At 42.7% G+C, this 21,450-nt stretch overlaps 2 protein-coding genes across 8 annotated transcripts in view; both read right to left on the bottom strand.

Annotated features, from left to right (window-relative positions):
- Mpc1 (mitochondrial pyruvate carrier 1) overlaps positions 1–21,450 on the bottom strand; it is a 506,120-nt gene that overhangs the window by 144,742 nt on the left and 339,928 nt on the right. The window lies entirely within an intron of this gene.
- The window catches only part of Rps6ka2 (ribosomal protein S6 kinase A2), a 370,448-nt gene that overhangs the window by 89,063 nt on the left and 259,935 nt on the right, over positions 1–21,450 (bottom strand). For all 7 annotated transcript variants that reach the window (XM_023563599.2, XM_063233075.1, XM_013148872.3 and 4 more), the window contains 2 exons: positions 10,902–11,018; positions 4,672–4,753 (listed from right to left, as the gene is read on the bottom strand). In XM_023563599.2, coding sequence (XP_023419367.1) covers positions 4,672–4,753; positions 10,902–11,018 — 199 coding nt within the window. The remainder of the gene's footprint in view (positions 1–4,671; positions 4,754–10,901; positions 11,019–21,450) is intronic.

Here is a 21,450-nt window from a genome sequence, read left to right as displayed (position 1 = left end):
ATATGAGGGGCGGAGAATGAGTTACAGGGCTTTTGAATAACTCTAATTACTGGGATGATTCAGAAGTATTAAAGCTAAAACTAATGTAAATGTTCCTTTGAGTAGACTCTTTTTCTTCCCCGTGGATGTCGCTTAAGTTAGGGAAAGTGGATGACTTCCTGAGGCTAAGCCCAGGCGGAGGACATCAGTCTTCTCTCTGCGTGGTCTCTGCTCCATGGTGAGACCCTGTGTTGTCACATACAGAGCCCTGCTTTGTGAAGCTCTTCTTTTTTCTCTTGAGAAAATGAGCTCCAATCAAATTTCTAGAAAAAATACCTATTCCTTAGTGATGCCCCATTATAGAAAGCTAAGGCAGCACAGGATATAAAAATACATTTAGTTTTTAGGCTGACTTTGAAAGGAGCAGAAGGAAACACAAGATTTTCCTGTTCTATGTGCATTTTCACACTATGAAAACAATTGTATGGTCTTTCCAGATGTGGAAAGACCAAGCTACCAACCTGAGCTTCCTAGGGTCAGAGTGACCTGTCCTCAGGTGTGTGCTTCAGGAAGGTCATGCCTTGGTATGTGATGGGTCACCAGGTCAGTAGAGGAGTCATGTCTGCTCAGGAGAGGGAGAAGGCTAGGATCTGCCAGGCATCAAGATCTCTGAGTCCCCATCACTGAGCTCCTGCCTACTGTCCCTTACTAGAGTCATCATGGCTGGATTTTCAAAGCATTGCCAACTTAAGGAGGACCTTGAGGATCAAAGCACTATAGAGGATTTTTCTGTTGCTTGATTGCTCGGTTCTCCTCAGCATCCTGAGGGAGGTTCCTATCCTGCCACTACCATGGCTGCCACCCCATTGAACCAATCTCATGGGGGCTCCAGCAGCAAACAAAGGAAGGGTTCATTCTCCTCATGAGTCCTGGCAAACACTGAGCCTTTGATTAGTGATGTCATTGGTGATGACATAGGAGCTGGTAGAGTTTCTGGTTCTTAAGAATCAAATCAAGGGACCGAGAACCAAGGCAGAACTTCTGCCTGTAGTCATTTAAAAGTATGAGGAGCACTTCTTTGTGATCATCAGGGAAATCTCTTGGTGCATGCATCGGTCTCTGGCACTGATATGATAGAAATGGGCTGCTCTGCTCCTCTTATTCCTTGTCCCTACCTTGGCCTCATCTTTGAGGGGACCAGAGCATGCCTAAGGCCAACTTCCTGATAACTGACCCGGGTGTCATCTTCATTTAAGGCAAACATGCTAGTGAGGAAGTCACCTGGGAAGCATGGAGTGGGATGGGGTATATCGTGGGAGGAAGCACTTCATTTATGGGAGCCCAGGAAATCAGTTACTGAGGATTTGACGCAGAAACAGTAGCTAGAGCATTGGAAGGTGCTGAATGGTGATGCTCCTCTAATTCCTGTGGGGTCCAAGGGCCCACACTGAAACCAACAAGAAGAAAGTCCTACAATTTTTGGCCAAGGCCACAGATATCATCCTCAGTACTTTTCCTGTCTGTCATGAGGATGCATGATGAAGAAGAGATAGCCCAACTCCCAGTGCCAGTGGAGAGGTGATGCCTTAGGGTTGGGGCCAGGGCCGTGTACATTCTAAGGCCACACCCAGTAGCTTCTCCTATTTCACATAATTTCTGAGGCAGATTTTTCACTCTGTGTTGGCAAAGAGCATTCACTTTTCTAAACAGTGCAGATACAGAATGAGGATTGGGTGAATTCAATAGATAACACCTTTGCATTTCTGTTTTATATGGGTGTCTTGAAGCTTTTTTTTTTTTTTTGCTATTTTTTCACATTCTTCCTTTTAATACAGGATTTAATTAACTTCAAATTGTAAAAAAAATTTTTTTTCTTGAAGCAGGTTCTCACTATGTAATCAAGGTTAGCCTTGAACTTACTGCATAGCCCAGGGTGGCCTTGAGCTCCTGCCTCAGCCTCCCAAGAACTGGAATTACAAGTGTGTATCACAATGCCTGACCCAAATTGTAAATCTTTAATGGCACTGGTCACAAGCATATTGCTTTTTATATGTTTTAAGAGTTTTGCTGTTTTGTAAAACAAATTGTGACATCTTCCATTCTATTTTGTGATCTAGAACAAGGTAACTTGTCATTGATAAAAATACTTTCTTGGAAGTGTGAAGAAAAAAACCGTCAGTTTTACATACTCAAGAATATTGTTCTAGAATATATAAAAGTATCTTTACATGGAGGCCCTGCTGGCTGGGGAGAAGCAGCAAGGAAGCCGCCTCCACCTCCCACCCCTCCTAACCCATAAGCAACTGGATGTGACACAGGCTGAGATGATAGTAATTGAAGTAGGGAATTAACCTGACATTTATGTTGTTTGACTCACTTTGCAAGCCTGGAGCTGGTAGTCTGGGCAATGATTTAGAGGATAACAGTATGTAATATAGTAATGATTGTGGATTTTCTACTGTTGTATCATTGATTTTTGTTTCATTTTACTGTCCTGCTTTATTACCTTTAAAATAAAAATTAAAAAATAACTTTACATTACTAAAAGTTCTTTATAAAAACTGTTTTTATTGTTGAAAATTTGAAATACAGAGTATAGGGAAGAAAAGCTACCTATGTAATTTAGAAAGAACCACAGCTTTTTCATCTCCTTCCCCATAAGCATGAATCCATTTGCTATGCATTGCATGTGTGGGTTCTCACAGCTCAAGGCATCCAGGTGCCCAACAATGCCACACTTAGCCCATGACGAAGCTGCAGCTCCTGATGAGTCTGTACCAGATGGTTTCCAAGGGCAGTTGGGTTGGACTATAAACAAATGTGAAAGCTGATGCATTCAGAGACTGAAACCCTGAAAAGGCACGCTTTGCATGTGAGTTAAGAGGTCAGGGTTAACCCTGATGGAGTTTAGCCATGGTTAAACATAGAGAATAGCTCTCTGGCCCCTGCCTTAGCTACACTATTTTATTAAAAGTTGGGTATAGAAGGTCAAAACTTGCTGTATTTCTTACATATTTTCATCAACTAAGATTCTGTAAAACAATATTGCCATGAATATCTTGAAATATTTGATCACAATAAATGACTGCAGGAAAATCATCATTCAATGAAAAAAGGTTAATACAGCATTTCTTAAATTATGTCACTATTGGTACATCTGAATAAAAACTGAAGTCCTAAAATAAAGTAGAATGTCCCTTAAGTGCTTTTTATGTACACAAGAATTACCGGAACTTGTCTAAAAAGCCAAATTCTAAGCTCTGCTCCTGAGAGGCTATTACTCACCAGTGTGTGTTTACAAGGACTCCCTCATACACACATAGGTGACTGATACGGCTCCATGCTGGCTAGAGAGCTTTGTGTTTGCATTTTCTCACCACTGGTTGTACTGATGACACTAAAAAGGTTTCTTCTATGGAAAAATCATTTATCCTTTCTTTAATCCTTGGGTCTCACCTTCTAATTCCTTTGGGGGCTGCCTCACCTGGAAGAGTTCTTTCCTCCTTGGTATACCTAACATTTTTAATCTATGCATATTTGCCTTATATTACTAGTTATATGTGGTTCTAAATATATATCTTGTTCCTTCAGGTGGACAGCCAGTGACTTGAAAGCAGATAATGCCATATACCTTGTACAACTCTGCTTGTTGCTGCTGAGGGCATTGTGTTGTAAGACCTTAAAGTCTGAATGCTGCCTTCAGCTGACATTTTTATCCTTACAAGGACGCATAGGTTTAACTTCAAGCACTTCTGATCTTGCCAAGTAAGCCCCATCCAGGGGGAAGGGCCCCACCAAGCTGGTCCAGCTGAACCCCACACGGATTGCCATGAGCCTTCTCTTCCTTGGCAGCCCCAGAAACACTCACATATGCCAGCTACATCTTCTGCAGGAACCAGGAGTACCTCACCCCTTTGTTCCTACAAAGCTGCCTCTCACAAGCCTTGCTCTCCAGTGCAAACCCTTGTGACTCTGGATGCTCTCTTTGGGGGTGGGCATAGCATATGAAGCTAATAAACTGCCATGGTCTTGTCTGTCCAGTGCAGGTGTGTGCACTCAGCCACCATGTCTTACGTGGTGGGATTCCCTTCTTGCTCAGCTCAGTGGACAGGGCTGATCAGAGCAGGGAGGTACATGGGCCAGGTGGCTATATACCTAGATGATGGCTTTGGGCAATGCCTGTATTTTGACCCCTTATTACAGTTTGCATCTCGTTTGGTGCATGGGAATGCTAGAAGACCGGAGCCCAGTTGCTGAACAGAATTTCTAACTCATAGTCATGGGGACAATCATATTTGCATATGATTCACGTCCTCTGTGAAACTGAGCAATCCAGTTGAACCAATGGAATCGGGCTGTCTCACCACATAGCCATAACAACCTACTCCCCCCTCGCTGCTCTTTTCTCCAAATGGCTCTCTGCAGTGGAACATATGCAGGAGACTGGTGTTTATGCAATATGGCTCTTTTCCGAAAACTGTGCAGATTTTGCAGGAGTATTTTAAATATCCAGGGAAATGTTTACGCTGTTTATTATCAATCCAAGAGTAAAGTCCCTGGCATATTCCTTGGGAGACAGCTTGAGAAATCATGAACAATGAGAAGAATCAGTGATCCTTTAAATAACAGGCTAGAAATTACGGCAATGTGCTTGTGCTTCAAAAGCAGCCAGCCCCTTCACGGGGCCCTTACCTTTCAAGGTGGCTTTCTTAAGGACTTTCATGGCATAGAGCTGTCCAGCATCAGACCCTGTGACCTTCCTCACCAGGAACACCTGAGAAGCAGAAAACATGTGAACCTGATGACACTTCAAACTCATGGTTTCTATTGACTACCAAGGGGGCACACAAAGTTAGAAAAATTCCAATAACATAAATGCCATTGGAATTCTGAAGCTCTCTTCAGCAACAAGGATGCCAGGAAAAGCTCCTTTCCTGTAGCTCCCTGATGTACATGGCCACTTGTGCAGGAAGAGCTGACTGGTTCTGGTACCAGCAACTTTCTATTTGATGCTAGTAGCACCATCTTTGTCCTTTTAGAAATGTTAGAAGAACAAAATATTTAGAAGTTTTAAAGGAGATAATTTGTTCTGTTTTCAAGTACCCTTTTGTAAACCCTGTACCCTTGAAGACAGTTCAATTTAGCAGACTACACAGAACAGGCCCAAATGTCAAGATACACAGTTTCTCCCATGAACTTTCTTTAGACAAATTTTGGCTGGGGGCAGCTTAAGTTTATAGATAGAATTAGTTTCTGAGAGTCTCTTAAAATATTGGTGCTTATGTTTGATGTCAGAAATACTTTTTTAAATCTGTAAAATGAAATTTTTAAATTTTTTTTTAAAATTTAAATTTTAAATTAAAACAATTTTTAAAAATTTATCTTAATCACTTTGGAACAAAATCAGGAATGAAAAAAACTCTGGAGTATTTTTTATAGAAAACAAAACAAAACAAAAAGCTTCTTTCATTCATATGAAGAAAATATTGACTTTCCTAAAAGTATTTCTCAATAGAAGCAAAACTGCTCCTCTGATGGGGTCTGGCGAAGTACTGGGTGGAAGTGGCTGCTTGTGAGGTGTGATTTGGAGGGTGACATTATATTTCTCCTTTCCTGAAGATCACCTTTATCAAAAGGCCAGAGCACTGGCCTCCCTATACCATTCATCCACACCACAGGGTACTCTAGCCACATGCAGAATCTGAGAGCCCTCCACCGGCCACATAGGCAGAGCCTTTGTGAGCCCTGCACTTGGAGGGTGGGGTGCCAGCTCTCTGTCACGGGCAGAGATGTGTTATGTAAACCCAGCTCCCCCATAGATGAGGAAGAGGGAAGAGAGAGAGGAAGCCGAGAGTGAGAAGACACGTGGCCCAGCACAGGAACATGCATCCATGGAACCTGAACATCAGTTCCACATCTAGGCCAGGTGCCACAGAAGCAATTCAACTGCCTCTTGACTCTGGTGCTGCCCTTGTCTGTTCCTGAAATGCCAAGCAGAGACAACAGACATCAGAACTCTCTCTTTCTCTCTCCCTCTCTCTCTCTGTCTCCCTCTTCCTCTCACTCTCCTTCTCTCTCTCTTTTCAAGGCAGAGTTTTGCTAAGTTGCCAGGTGAGGCTGGAATTTGTGATCTTCCTGTTTGAGCCTCTCAACGGGCTGGGATTTACAGTGCTATCCACCATGCCTGGATTCTTTAGGGATTTTGGAATGCAGTCTCTGAGAATTATCTTTGAGATGTGTGAAGTGTCTGTGTGGACATCTGTGCACATCTCCACAGCTGGACAAATGGGCATGAAGTACAGATGTGGTGGACAGTGTGCTTACCCTCTCATGTACTGATTGTACATAGGATATGAGGCACTGATCCCTTCTGTGGGACCCAAGGTCTCCATTAGCGCCCTCCCCCATCCTGCTGTAGCCCAGGAAACTACTGCTGATGCTGTCTTGGGAAACATCCTGCCAGCACAAGACAACTCCTTTTTTGTGTGGGAATGAGCTTGACACATGACAGAAGTGGTCAGAAGAAGGCAATTTTGCAGAGAGGAAAAACATTTGTGAGTGTCTCTGTCCTGTGAATCCTGGCAAAGCTGAAGCTATGCAGTTTCCGTTTCCATCTGATGCTGTAATTTCATGCTTGGAGCCTCACATACCCACTCTGACTTGGTTATTAGTGTTGTTGTGGCACCTCTGACCCTTACCCTTGATGGTAACAGGGTATTGGGAAGCAGGGGTCAAGGCAAGGAGTCCAGGTTGAAGCAGAGACTGATTGAGGGTGTCCATAGTTCCCAAGGGTCATGTGGGCTGAAGAACAGCCACTAAGCACCCATCTTCCTACCTGGCCCTAGGGGCCCTTTGGGCTGAGCATAAAGGGACTGGCCCACAGTTGGCTGTATCTCCTTGCAGTGAAAGGTGTGTGCATGGCACAGCCTAGTCACTGGGTCACTGCAGCTGTACAGGTGTCCCCAATCACTGTCTGAATCCTGGGTGGACTCTAGCTGGTAGACAGAAGAGTCCCACCACTGTGCTACAGTGAGGTTAACATGAGCCTCAAGAAGAGGTGTGTTTGTAGCCAGAAGACAGACAACCACAAAAGCCCCCTTTTAAGATGGGAAGGAGAAAGGAATTCAGTTCACAATGAGTGAGGGCTTTGAAATATCCACAACTGATCTTATCTGCCCCCCTTTCCATCCAGTCCCTGACAAGATGAGGAGTCATAGGTTGAATGTGTCTTCAGAATTCATGTGATGGGATCTTGATTCTTAGTGTGGTGGCATGGGAGGTGGGGCCAGGCGTTAGGTGACAAAGATGCCTGCTGCATGTGTGGGTCATGGCTGCTCTTTCAGGAGTGGGTCAGCAGATCTCTCTGATGGCTTTGTTCTAAATACAACCCACACTTTTGTACCTGTTATTGCTCTCTGCCACAAGATTCCCTCCACCACGTAGGACGCAGCCCTTACGGGATGCCCACAGACTCTGCTGCTCTTTCCTTAGACATCCCAGCTTCCAGAGCCATGAACCTTATAAACATCTGTTCTTTATAAGTTACTCTGTCTTTATTCTGTATAAATTCAGTTATAGCAACATGCAACAGACTAAGAAGAAGATAAAACATGAATTCAAAGAGCAGGGAAAGCCCATTCCTTTGAAGTTTAAACTGAAAACTACATTTACCTGGGCAGTGGGCAACCACCAGCTATGATCTAGTTTAAACAGAGTCAAATTTTGCAGAGATATTTACATAACCCTCCTTTCCCTATTGTATTCAGGCTTTACAAACAAGGTGCCTGATAGCTAGGGCCACTTATCTGTTTAAAAACAGGAACAATCCCATCCTATCAGTATTTATCAAGCTCCCACTGAGTGCCAGGCATTGCCTAGGGATTGTGGCAGGTGCTCCCAGTGGTTGGCAGGGGGCCCAACAGGAGACACATGGAGACACATGGCGCCTTGAGATAAACAGACAAAATACTGTCAATGGTTAAACAGGAAGTCAGTGATAAGTGGAGTGACACACTAGAACCCAGCAGGAATCTTGCTCCAGCTCCATAGCACTGGTTCCCTCACTCACTCTCTGGCCCTGCTCATACAATTTAGGAATCGATTTTGATGGAGTGAAGTAAGTTCCAAAACAATGCTGGCAATTTTAGTAAATGTCATCAAGGGGTATCTAACACCTAACCCAGTGCTACAAGCCACTTCATTGCATTTTTAGAACAGCTTAGCAAGACAACTGTGACAACCAAGGCCTGGTGACAGACATCACGTCATCCTGCACTGCCCCAAGTTGTCAGGGATCTGAAAACTCACTACTCGATTCTCTTAGCTCTCCCAGTGTTGGGAAGTGGCAGGTGGTCTGCAGAATGCTCCTGGTGGGCACTTTCACGGGATATTAGGATAATAACCTCCTCCAAAAGAGAGCATTTAGAGCCTAATGGAAGGCCATTACTGGGTGGGTTGTTGGGATGCAAGGTCTGTACCAGCTGGGGCAAAAGGAGCAGGCAGACGGTAGGTAGGAGCTTTGTGGGATGGACACATAGAGATTTCTTCTTGCAGGTGTCAAAGAGAGGATTACTCTTGCCCAAGGACACACTATCTCTAATAAAAGGCAGAAACAGGATCACATGGAATAGCAGAATACATGGCTTTTCCCTGTTTGTCACTGGTGTTGTCTTTATGAAATACTCATAACAACCCATCCCATTTGTGTGGATAAATATAATTTTATTTGCAGCTTCCTTAATTTCCAAGATTGGCTCCAATCTTATCCCAAGAACTTTGGCATGATGTTTCCAAGCACTCCTTCTCTGTTTCCCAAAGTCCAGTGCAGGTCAATGCACTAAGAAGACCTGAACTCACTTCCCAGTTCAGCCATGGTTTGGACCAGCTGCCACAACAATCTCAGAAAGCAGTATGTGCTGGCCAGGTAGGCCTGGGCTCAAATATTCATGGGAGCTTCCTATCTTCTCCTCCTGATTCTCCTCTAGACCATTATTTTCTTGTTTATTCCTCAATTAGCAGTGTATATGTCGATATCAAGATTTGAGTTGCCAGAGGCTGGGAAGGAAATATGTTGTGTGTCATGAGCATTATCATTTCTAGGTGATTCTGCTAACCAGTATTTCACTTGCTGTTTTCCAAGGAATGTCTTTTAAAAGCAAAGTTAAAATTCAGAATTTGAAATTTGCACCAGGGACTTGGGGAAGACTTTTCTCCAGTCACTTTTAATAGTCAATTCTCTAAGCAAGATATTTTGCTTGGTGGTTCTTGTTCAGGAAGGTTACTTACAGGACATCTAGGGCTTTAGTCTGATTCTAGAACACTCAGGAAGCAACTTCCATCTTTCAGGGACCAAGTTCTCACAAGTAGTAGTACAGCCTGTCAGCCACAGCCCACAGAGATGTTCCTGGGCCTCACCTTCCTGTCCAGGGTGAGGGTGACACCTACTCACATAGGATGCTTCACTCTCACGGAACAAGACCCTGGCAATGCCTTCCACAGTGAAGTGGGAGGACCCTGGACTGTGTTTGCAAATCATGTTCTTAGAGACAGAATGGTTCCTCTTATACTTTTTCTACTTTTCTGATTAATGACAAGACATTCCATGGCCACCCGAAACAGATTCTGTCATCTTCTTTTTAGTAATGGCTGTTTACATCATGAGACACAGAAATCTCTATTTTACTCTTTCCATAAATCCCATATAAGCTATAATAAAAACCTTTTTTTTGTACTGGGTATCAAACGCACAACCTTGTACTTACCAGGCAGGCACTGTGCCACTGAGCTGTATCCCTGCCCAGAGCCATTTTTATAGACCAAAAGATCATTGAATACTGGTACATTATTTATCACACTTATATGTGGAAAACAAAAACTAATTCTACTTTATAAACATAACAAAAGATGAATTCTTCAAATACTCAAAGTTATGTTACCCAGAAAATTAAGATACTCTTAATCCTACACTTGAATCAAATTGGATTGTACCCAGTTCCATTTTGGAAGAGTCAAGTGAAGAGTGAGGTTTGGTTAAATGTTCATGAAAACAGTTAAAGATCCAAAACTGTTCCACTCACACTTAGGGAATCAAGTTGTCAGAGCCTATGTATATCTATCTCGTTGTTAGCACCAAGGATGTAGAGAAGTCAGCTACTCATTGGAATAAGTCACATATCAGAATTGAAAAAGACATTGATTTTCCATTATTTCTGGATGTGCCATTAAATGGAAAGCCAGTATTTATCATTTCTAGAAAGCAATCAGCTTTTATTTCTATGATTTAGATGTGAAAAAGGAAGAAAGAAAGCAATTCTATTGTACAAATGTATCTTAGGCAACTGCCAGATGGGATGTGTGTCTTATTTAATATATAGCATAATTTAGAAAGCAGGTTATATTATCCTCACTTTATGGATGGGGAAACTGAGGCTCTGGGATGAAAAATAACTATGTAGGTGACATGGAAGGAGAGAGAGAAAGAGGAGACAGGCTGCAGTCCCAGCCTCCCTGACTCCTGAGTGGCAGTCATGTGGATCAATCCAGAGAAACATTTCTTCTTTTCTCTTTTACTTATTTTTTCCTTTCTTTCAAAAACTAGGTATTAAGGATGGATTTTCATCAATGCATTGTCTGATGTTCAATACTCTACTCTTCTGGTGACAGATCCAAGCCCAGAGAAGCCTCTACCAGAGGCCAGAGATGCACAGTGGCTTGAGAGCACAGCTCTGTGGTGACCAGCTGCTAGCTATGTACCATTTGCTCAAAGTCCTGATGTATACAAAGTCTAACTGATGGCTGTGCCAATCAAGGACCTGAAATTTTTGGCCTATCGGGCTCAACCCCCAAGGTCTTTTGTATACAGTAATGAGACAATACACAAATCTACAGAAATCATGCTACATAAATCTAAGAGTTTAACCTACCTTTCCGTAGGATCCTTGTCCTAAAACCTTTAACAGTTCAAACTGGGAAGGGTCTGCCTTTTCAAATCCCTCTTTTACATGATGACTGATGTCGATCTCCTTCACGATGCCTTCTTCCTATAAAAGATCAGGGACACATGGTAAATATGCCAGGGATCCCTCCGTCCACCATGACTCCCCATTGCTGAGGTCCCCATGGGCTTGTTGTGCTGTGGATTTCCAGTGCTAGAGCCTGAAGTCAGCCCTGTGTGGCTTTGGACCATCATCTCCAGCCACGTGAACTATCAGGTGTCTCTTTCCTCTAGGGACTTCATCATTTGTTCTTACCAGTGCCACAGAAATATACTCTTAAATTTACTCAAGGAAATCTATTCTGCACCTTAGTTGTTTGGGCAGAAGTTTTGGTAGGGATGAATACAACAGCTATGGAACAACATGATCCCAAGAATGTCTGTGCTTCAGCATCAGTGGGCATAGACTGGTTCTCCTGGGGAACTCATTAAAAAATGCAGATGGCTTATTCACTTTCTTCTTCTCACTCACACTCCCCCTGATATTTTTGACATAGATAATGTGAAAAATGCTTTCTTGCCATCCTACAGATTGTATTTCAGAAACAGCAGAGAAAATTTTCTGCCTGGCTGGAAACAAGATTTCTCTATAGGAAAAAAGACCTGTCACCTTAAAACCTTGACAAGAATTGCTATGAATTTTCATTATAGAAACTCCTTACTCAAAGATACATGAATTCATCTGTAGAGTAGGCAGGCTGTCTGCCTCATATCACCATTTGGGAGTAGGGAAACCGGAAAGCAGGTGTTATTCCCCACACTAGAGCCCAGCCGTCCCCTGAGTTCATACCTATACTTCTTAGAGATGCCCTTCCAAACATCTATCTCAAGCCTCTTCTGGCTTCCCATAGTGCAGCCCAGCTGATATGCAGGTCAGACACCAGAAGGTACATACTAAAGCTCTTTATAGGCTATTTCTCATCAAACTCTGTGGCTTCTGAGGTGGAGATTTTCTCCCAAACTTGGTCACACAGCCCACTGGGCCAGAGTTGATCCTCCAAGCCAGGACTGACTTCAAGTCACACACCTCCTCCCACAATTTCAGTACAAGAGCAAAGATTTTGGGTGAAATCCCAATAGTGACCATAGGCATTAAAATGTTTGGAAAATTCAGTTAGTTACTTATGTCAATCACCTTCCTGCCCACAAAGCAGAGGAAAAAAAAAAGAGAAGTCATGCAGTTTCTTCTGGAGTCTCCATTCTGAAACTTGAAGGAAATATTTTCATTGTTACATCTTCAAGGGTTATTTGCCGTATTTGTAAAAACAGCTTTTTAAAAAATTTGTAAAGGCAAACAATGATTGTTTGCCATTACTTTTTGAATAAAGAGGTTAAAAATGTTGCAAGCATAGTCACCCAACGGGTGCCATGATGATACTGCAGCTTTGGGATGTCACGTTGAGGACATCCAGGACTAGAATGCAGTCTGTCTGGACCTGTAGGACCATATGGTACCACAGGCTCTGTGGTGGAATCTCTCAGTGTACAACAGGGAAGGGAAAAGTCATCGGGGGACGCTGGAGCTCAGTGTGTCACTATAGCTGCCGGCAAGATGTAGGTGACTGAATTCTCACTAGGAAAACAAAGCCAACAGCCAGGCTCCAAAAATTCCCTCTAGAACACATGCTCTTTTCCCCTGCCACTGGCATATGGATGACAAGGGATGGAGCACTGTTTACCATTTAAATAAGATAAACTTTTCTGTCATGTAACAATGGGTGGAGATTGTCCGTCCTCTGCCTACAGGACTGAGGTGGGCAGGCAGGGATGTGTGAGTCAGCCAGAATTCCGGCCTTCTTCCTGAAATAACTGTGGCCACACAGGTGTATTAATGCACAACTGTATCACCAGAAGGTAGCAATTCACTGAGCACACTCCAGTGATATAAACACAGGCAACCACACTGCTGAGCAGAATGTCAAACTCAGTAAACTCAGAGTCTGGCTGGGGGTGGGGTTGAATGTGGCCAAGGACATGGGTGACAAGAAGTTCACATTCCCTCTTTCCTAAAGTGGGTTTCACAGAGCTTATGTTCTGAGGATTTCCAGATTGTTCCTTCTCAGAAGCTTTTGGAAGGGCAGAAGCTCATAGGTGTGGAAATGACGTCACAGTCTACTGCCTGTGTTTGAGGAACACACCAGCAGACAGGCTTCCTCAGCAGACACTGTCGGCAGGGCCTGTCCACAGAACTGAAGCTGATCTCTGCTGAGCCTTCAAGATGCCCACCCATCTGCCTGTTCCTGGCTCAAGTGGCTTCACACCAAGAGAAATTTCTAAGAACATCAGCCCAGCATCCCAGGTTGCTCCAGTTTCTTGCATCCTTGGCATTTTGATCTCCATTTTAGTCATTTACCTTTTTGAGTTATGTCCCTAACATTTCAAATAAAAGGTTTAAACATAAGTCTTCATTGTGCTTTGGCTGCATGCATATTCACATTGTCAAAGAAGAAACAAAGAGATGCAGAGCATGTATATAACTTTAAATACCTCCTTGAAAGGTATTTAAAACTCCAGATTTTTCCTCTGGTAATACTGCAGTACATTAACTTCACATTCAAAATCAATAATATGGCTGAGTGTGGTGGTGTCTTCCTGTAATAGTAACACTCCGGGAGGCTGAGGCAGGAGAATCACAAGTTCAAGCCCAACTTGGGCAAATTGGTAGCAGTGAGATATTGTCTCAAAATAAAAAAAAAAAATAAAAAGATCTGGGGGTGTAGCTCAGAATGAAGAGCCTGGGTTCAATTCCCAGAAGCATAAAGAAAAAATGATCAATAAGGTCTTTAACAACAAAGGATCTCAACAGTCTACAGAAAGAGGGAGGAACCAAACAGGCCACTTTAGGTTTCAGAGTTTTGCATTCATAGTGATATTTTGGCTTGAATGTGCCTGAGGCCACCTAACTTTGTCAGGTCTGGAGCTCAGGGACTGTGGGCTGTAGGTCATGTGAGCCAGCAGCAGCCTGGAAAACGGGGCGCCTCGGGGAAGGCTGCTCCTACCTGCCCACCTACCTACCCCGTGTGCTGTGTCATTTCCTGATTATTGTCTCAGAAGGCAATGAGAAAAAAATTATTCCTGTCTCGTTTTGAAATAATATTTTTCTTTTCTCTTTTGTGAGGCAGGTTGTTTTTATCTAGAACACAATGTGGGCTTTAATGCCATTCCCTTAGGAAAATAAAACCTATTTCTAAATCAGCTACATGCATGGCAGTACACATTTGGATTTTAACTCAGTGCCTGGGAAGGATATTTTTTAAAGTAACTAGAGAGATGTTGGGAAAAGCTGGCTTGGTGATCAGGTGCTACCTCCACTGCAAAGATTCCAAAAATTTTGCAATGTGAGAGATGGAAACTAGCGATTCAGTTTATATAATGCCCATATATGATAAAATGAATTTTTCAAATCTCAGCTGAGGGGTGTTTGAAATTCTGACCAACTGCAGGGCCCTTCAGCAGGCAGAACTGCGGCCAAAGCTGGCTGCCTGTGGCAGTGTAGCCTCTGCTTTCCTGGCCACACCCTTCTGCCCTTTAGGGGATTTCCTGTTCTGAGTCATCTGTGGTTCATGTCATTAAAAGTATAATATTCACAAAAAGTAAACATGAATTCAAAGCTGAGGACTAGTAATGAAAAAGACATAATAAATAAATTTAGACGCGTTAGCTTTATTTTAGAAAAAGCCAGAGGTCGTTTTAGAAATCACCAAATCATACATAGGATATCAATTCCTAGAAAAATATAGAATGTAGTATGAGCAGTGATTCAGACACATGGTGAATGTTTAAATTAAAAAGTTTATTGTGTTAAGGGACACAGTGCCATTAACATCCCTCAAAATACTCCTCCTCACTTCAAATACACTTATCTCATCATCCTGCTACTTTCTGAAGCAGTCTGGAAGTCCTCTTCTGGGAGGACTTCATAGCTGCCTCAAGATCCTGAAGTGATTCAAACCGTCTACAGCAACTTCTGTCAAATGAGAATGTTATGGTCTATCCTCATCCACCTTATTCCCAGATCCAGCACTGTGCAACTTCTAGCTTTTCCCCCAAGTGAAAATGACTGGGAAAGCAAACATTTTGAATTGGTTGAGGACATGGAAGCAGCCACAACAGCACAACCAACTAAATACATCCACAACAAGAAGCAGGAGGCTAGGAGCCTGGCTTTGATGAGAGTTTAGAACTCCTTCTCATGGCTCAGCTCATCAAGAAGCCAACGCACCGTAAGATTCAAGGGTGGAACACAAAGCCACTCTCTCATGGCACAATATGTGACCTGCTCTCCCAAGAACACCTTGTTCTAGAGATTTGCAGCCTGGTGCAGGCCATGGTGCTCACAGACACACAGTCAGCTCAGGGAACTGGTTGGAAATGTAGATCCCATGGCCAAGCACTGTACTACTGAGTTACATCGCCAGCCCTTGGACAAGGCCCTTTTGTTTGGATTCTCTGAGGAGGTCCCCAGCTCTGACTACAGCCATATTTACAGCCTGGCTTCCAACACCAGCGCTGTTCTTGAGACATCAAATCCCCTGACTTGCTATATCCAGTGTCAGATTTAGTGATCAGATTCAGTCCCCCATGGCTCTGAACACAACAGACTTCCCACTATCCTAGAATCTCTTCTTGGATTCCAGACGCCTCCTTTTGCTTCTGGGTGGTTCAGGATTTTTAACCTCACTGTGATACCATGGCTATCACATCTCCATGTCCAGCTGGGCCCTTGCCCAGAACTATAGCTCCAGAAGCGGGACATGGGACACATGCATGGAACACATGCATGTGCACTTGAGGTTTGCAATTTGTACAAAGTGGCCAGAAGTCAATTGGTTGGGTGGAGGCAGCCTGAAGTGTGTCACACAGCCCCCAGCCCAACCTCAAGCTGTACAGTCACCTGTGCTTTAGGACAAAGGCAGCTCTGCTTGTTTTCCTCCCGTGAGCCCTAACACTTATCCAGGGTTTACCCTGAGTATGCTTTACTATATCTGGACTCATGAATACTTTTATATAGTTTTCAAAAGACATTTCATCCAGAACATTTGGGGCCCAAGGGCTGACCACACCAGTTGTACTACATTGCTGAAAATTAAGTTCTAGAAAGCTTCAAAAGTGAAGAAAAGACCTATATGTGGTGGCGTCTTCACCTCCTGTGGAAGGCAGTAAGCAAGCAAGCAGACCTGAGAGCGCTGAGGTACGTCCACAGGAGCGATGCTATGACTTGATAGTCTGAGGTCTTCATTACCAGTAAAGCTTTCTGTACCAGTGTACATATGCGGCTCACCAGGAACACTGTCCAGGAGGCTGTCATTGTACATATTCCTCCCATAGAGGAAAAGTAACTAAATCTTTGAATCACTATTAAGAACCAGAAGGAGCCATCTACTTTTAGATGGGCTGCTTCTTGTTCAGGCATCCAAGCTACAAGCAGAGTTCAGATCTCATGGTGCCAGAATCCACTCTCCAGGGTACAAGACATACACTGTGGTCAGGACCTAGGGGATGTCTGAGATGAGGGCCACTGACATCCAGGTCTTCTTTGCTCTTTAAATTCCCTTTATGTGTCTCAGAAAACATATCCCCTTTCACAGGCAATAGTAACATCACTTGAAGTCACAGGCCCAACTGTACTTGTCCAATTCATTTTTTAGAAAACTATTTCTGCAGGTCTGTCTGCTGTTCTCACCATCTCTGAAAGATCTGATTCAGGCTGAGCTACTTACTACAAGCAAGAACAAAAACAAGGTTGGCTACAGGGGCACCTGCAGGATGCCAGGTAAAACAAAAGTCTTTTATTTTAGAATAGATCTGCTGCAGAATCATAGGAGGAAGGAAAGCAGGTAAGAGAAGGGAAGGAAGGGGAACTGGAAGAGTAGGATGAAATGTCAAGACAGTAGATAGAAGCTCTGAAATTTCAGGAGAGTGACACAGTACACTAAGCAGAAAGAACAGAGACTTGATTGGCTGTTTGGGACCCACTTTCCAGCCCTGGTGACGCTCAGGGATAGCACTACAGATGACATCTGATACTATGCTAAACAAGGCACTGCAGAAGCCTGGAGGGGATGGAATTGTAACCACATGGTTGAGCGCTTTCTTTTCATCCACCAGGAATGTCTTCCCTTCCCTTTCCTTACAAAACATTGGGAGCACAGGCGTGGTCACGGAAGAATCTACAACAACAGGAAACAAGGTTGGATCACAGGACTTCTTCAGAGAGAAGTCTTAGTCAAGCCACTAGCCAATGCCCCCATTCAGATTGGTCAGCGGCACAATCCTGTGATATCATCACCCTGGGAGAAGACCCCTGAGAAGAAGAGAGGATGAAGACCAACAGAAACCAGTGCCAATACTACTTTCTACCCAAACTTGAATCTCAGTTTTCTCCCCTCCCTAACTCCCACTGATTTTGGTTATTAAAGCCAAATAACCCTGCCCCATTTTCTCTGTTTCTGAATGAAAATTCTCCTGTCCTCACCAACTCTGCCTTCCATTGTCTCCACTGACAGCCTGTGCTCCTTAAACTCTCTTCCTTCTGTCCTTCTGGGAGCTTCAGTCAGCTGGTAGTTTGATCAGTTATCAGTTATGCACTGGGGCTCTGAAAGCAAGGGTTCGAGCAGATGGAGCCCCATTTGTGTAAGACTGCCTTTCCATGGCAGGGCCCACAGAGTAGTCCTACAGGGGGGACTCAGAACTGTTCTGGGGATGGGCTTATAGTTCTTCGGTCCTGGCTTGCTGAGAAGGCGATGTGCTGGAACGTTCCCCCGAGATGCCATCAGTGTGGCTCCTTGACAGATCCATTTTGCCTCACTAATTTTACCTGCAAGGATGTGCTTTATAAAGAGTCATTTCTGACATGAGAGAGTTGTTATCTACTGATGTGGATTCATTAGCATGCAAGAAATGGGATTTCCCAAGCACCTCAAAGCTGGGTGTGGATGGGAAATAGGAGCCCATGAGTAAAGCCCTAGAGAAACTTCCTATGGGACACACAGGCTTATGCAGGACAGCTACTGCAGGGCCAGAGATCCTGCCCAAGGGGTTAAACAGATCCGCACTCCTGAGCACAATTTTGAAAGTAAGGCCAAGAAGGAACCTCAGACAGCAGCACCAGGGAGTCTGCCTGCTGCATGCAGAATGGGAAATCACTTGGGTGAGTACTGCACTCTGCAATGGGGAGCAGAAACACCAAAATGACACCCAGGATTTGGAGGCAGATTTATTTAGATTGATGGGCACTGATTGGGATCATTCCCAGAATTTCAGGGCTTGATCTCTGGTGGTTATATGGAATAAGCAAGCAGGACTTACTGAGGCAGAATGGCTGGTCAGTTGGGGGTTGATTTATACAATGAGCATCATAGTGACCAGCTCTGCATCATAGTGACCAGGCAACAGGAACTGTGAGCTGGGCAACTAACAAACTGAACTATCTTGGCTGTGGGGGAGGGGGCTTTTCTGTTGTAACTTTAATGTAGAAAATCACACTTTTCTCTTCCCCTGATTCTTTCTAAACATCTTTGTTTTGGCTTTTGAGTATGCCTTCATGATACTTTGCCAAATGATGTGAGAAAAATGGTAACAAAAGTCACAAATGATGAACCGATATAGTGGTAAACTGTATGATCAGTATAAATAAGGAAATAACTGTCACAATCCAGTGAGACTTATAGAGACAAGTAAATTTATTTCTTTACCAGAATAGACAAAAATACATTTTCTCTAAATATTTTCTTCATGTGCATTCAACTCTATATTTTGATGTGATATCTTTGTTCCTTTTCAAAGTCAGCATCTTGGTAAATGTTTGGTAAGGTGTTGACAACTATATGTTTCTGAGAGAGTAGAGTAAAGAAATTTCAAGTGAATAACTGAGATAAAAAGAAAAGGCACATCTGGTGAGCAGCTAGTGCTCAGGTCTTTGAGGGTAAACTCTTCACTCATACTAAGTGATCTTTATATTTCAGGTACTGGACAGATGGTGACTGTATTGACTTGACTATTCAGACTCCATCAGAACAACACTCAGTTAAGCATATGAGACACCAATGACTTGATTCTTCTCTCCAGCAACCAATGAATCTCAGGCACAATGCTCTGAGCATCTCAGCAAACAACTTTCATAGGAAAAGGATACCAGGGTCCTACAGAGAAAAACTGTCTAGGTAATATAATTTTAAAAAATGGTCCAACAAATACAAGTTAATAGTGATCAAAAGAGGCTGGTATAATTGGGAAAGTGTTATCCTTGGAATGATTGTGCTCACTCTTCCTGTACCTTTCTCTGAAAGGCAGAGACAAAGGCAAGGGTGGGCAATGGTATTTGTGGTCTGGGTGATAGTGGTTAAAACAAATCCTTAGATGGAAGATAATAATGAGTCATTTAAACTGATACCATTAAATGGGGACAGTTGGGAAAGGATCATAAGAGCCACTTGGATGAGAAGGCTGTGATATGGCTAACTACATGAGAAAGGATGCATCATGAACTCATACTCTGGGGAAAACAACTGTGCTTGTAAAGAATTGTGTACTAATCATGATGAAGGCAGTCAGCCCACACTGCAGATCCAAGTCCATGCTTTAGGAAAAGCCATGTGGATAAAAAGCACCAGTCTTTCTGCAGATTGGGAGGCACCGAGCACAAAGCATGGCTTCATTCTGCACGCAGGCCTTGCAGTCTCCCAGGAGGAATTCTATGCTTAATCTCTGACCTACATACTATATGCCTTGGTAGTACCAAATATCCAAATATGGAGAGCTGTTGCTGCAGTATTATTGAGAAGAATGAGGAAATGGGAAACAATCAAAATACCCAGCAAGTGGGGACAATCAAGAAAATTATGATACATTCACCAAATGAAAGCTTGTCTTTCAAATTATTTACACCAGAAAAATCAAACACTTAAAGATAAACGAATCAAGCACACAGTGTACATATGCTGAAAAGTGCAGAAAGCTACTGCAAGAAACCAAAGATGTAAGCAATGAAGGGACATGTGTGTTGATACATATTTTGCTGGTAGATTGGAGGATTTAACAAGGTAAAGATGTTAACTGTCTACAGTTTGATCTTAGACAACATACTTCCTAGTAAATCAGAGCAAGATCTTTTGAAGATATGGATAATATTATTCTAAAATTTATAAGGAAAATAAAATGACCTGAAATAGCTCAAACAATTTTGAAATATAATATAGTGGGAGGAGTTAGTCACGGTTTTTATACAGCTACAGTAATGAAGACAGTGTGCAGTTGGTTAAGGGACAGACATACAGATCAGTGGGACAGAACAGAGAACCCAGGAACAGATGCACACAAATATGCTGATTTAGGAAAGAGTGAAGATGCTATTCAATGGAGGGAAGATGACTTTTTGACGTGCACTGGAATACTGAGCATTCATAGACAAAAAAAAGTCACTTGCCTTAAATCCAACTCCTTATACAAAAATAACGGAAAATAGATCACAGGATTAAATTCAAAACATAAAACCATAAAGCTTTTAGAAAGAAACACAGGACAGCATTTTTAGGCAAGGAAAACAATTCTTAGGCATGGTGACAGAAGCATGACAAATAAAATAAAATATGATAAAATGGACTCATTAAAGTTTAAAGCTCTTCTTTTGCAAAGATCCCATTTAGAAGATGAAAAGACAAGATACAGAATGGGATAAAATATATGTGAATCACGCATACAACAAAGGTCATTTATCTATGAAGCATGAAGAATCAACAGACACTAGTTCAGTAGAACAAGCAACCCAGTTAGAAAATGGGCAAGAAGATGAACACTTCGTTCATCACAAAAGATAGACAAACGACAAATAAAGACATTATTCATTAGAAAAAGGCAGAACAACAATAAAATATCAATTCATACCTATCAAAATAGCCTAAATTTTTAAAAATGTGGTAACATCCAATGTTGGTAAGGATCAGAGAATCTGTTTCTCGTGCTTTGTTGGTGAGGATATAAAATGGAACAGTAAGTATGGTTGGTTTTTTCTAAGAAGAAACCCATTCTCAGTTGTATAGCCTAGCAATCAACTCCAGGGCGTTTATCCCAGAGAAGTGAGAACTAGGTTCACACAACAACCTGTACATAAATGTCCAGAGCAGCTTTAGTTGTAACATACACACTGGGTCAGCCCAGAAGCCTCAGTGGGTGAGCAGTTAAACTGTGGCATGTTGTACCTCAGAACACAAGACAGCAACAAAAGGGAATGAACTACTGGTAGGCCAGCTAGTTATTCAGGTCTCCAAAGAACTGCAGTGAAAAAAGCCAATCTCAAAAGACTGCACAATGAATGATACATTTATTGCATCCTTGAAATGCAAAATTACAGACTAACAGATTAGTAGTTACCAGTGGTAATATGGTTGGTATATGTTTATATTACTTAAAAGGTTATCATATTGCACAAATCTTCACATGAGAACTGCATGCACATGCACATGCGTGCACACACACACAAA

The sequence above is a fragment of the Cavia porcellus genome, unplaced genomic scaffold, assembly GCF_034190915.1.
Source record: "Cavia porcellus strain 051 isolate PalLab524CR breed Dunkin Hartley unplaced genomic scaffold, mCavPor4.1 scaffold_22, whole genome shotgun sequence".
NCBI lineage: Eukaryota > Metazoa > Chordata > Mammalia > Rodentia > Caviidae > Cavia > Cavia porcellus.
This window is presented reverse-complemented; position numbering and strand designations above follow the sequence as displayed.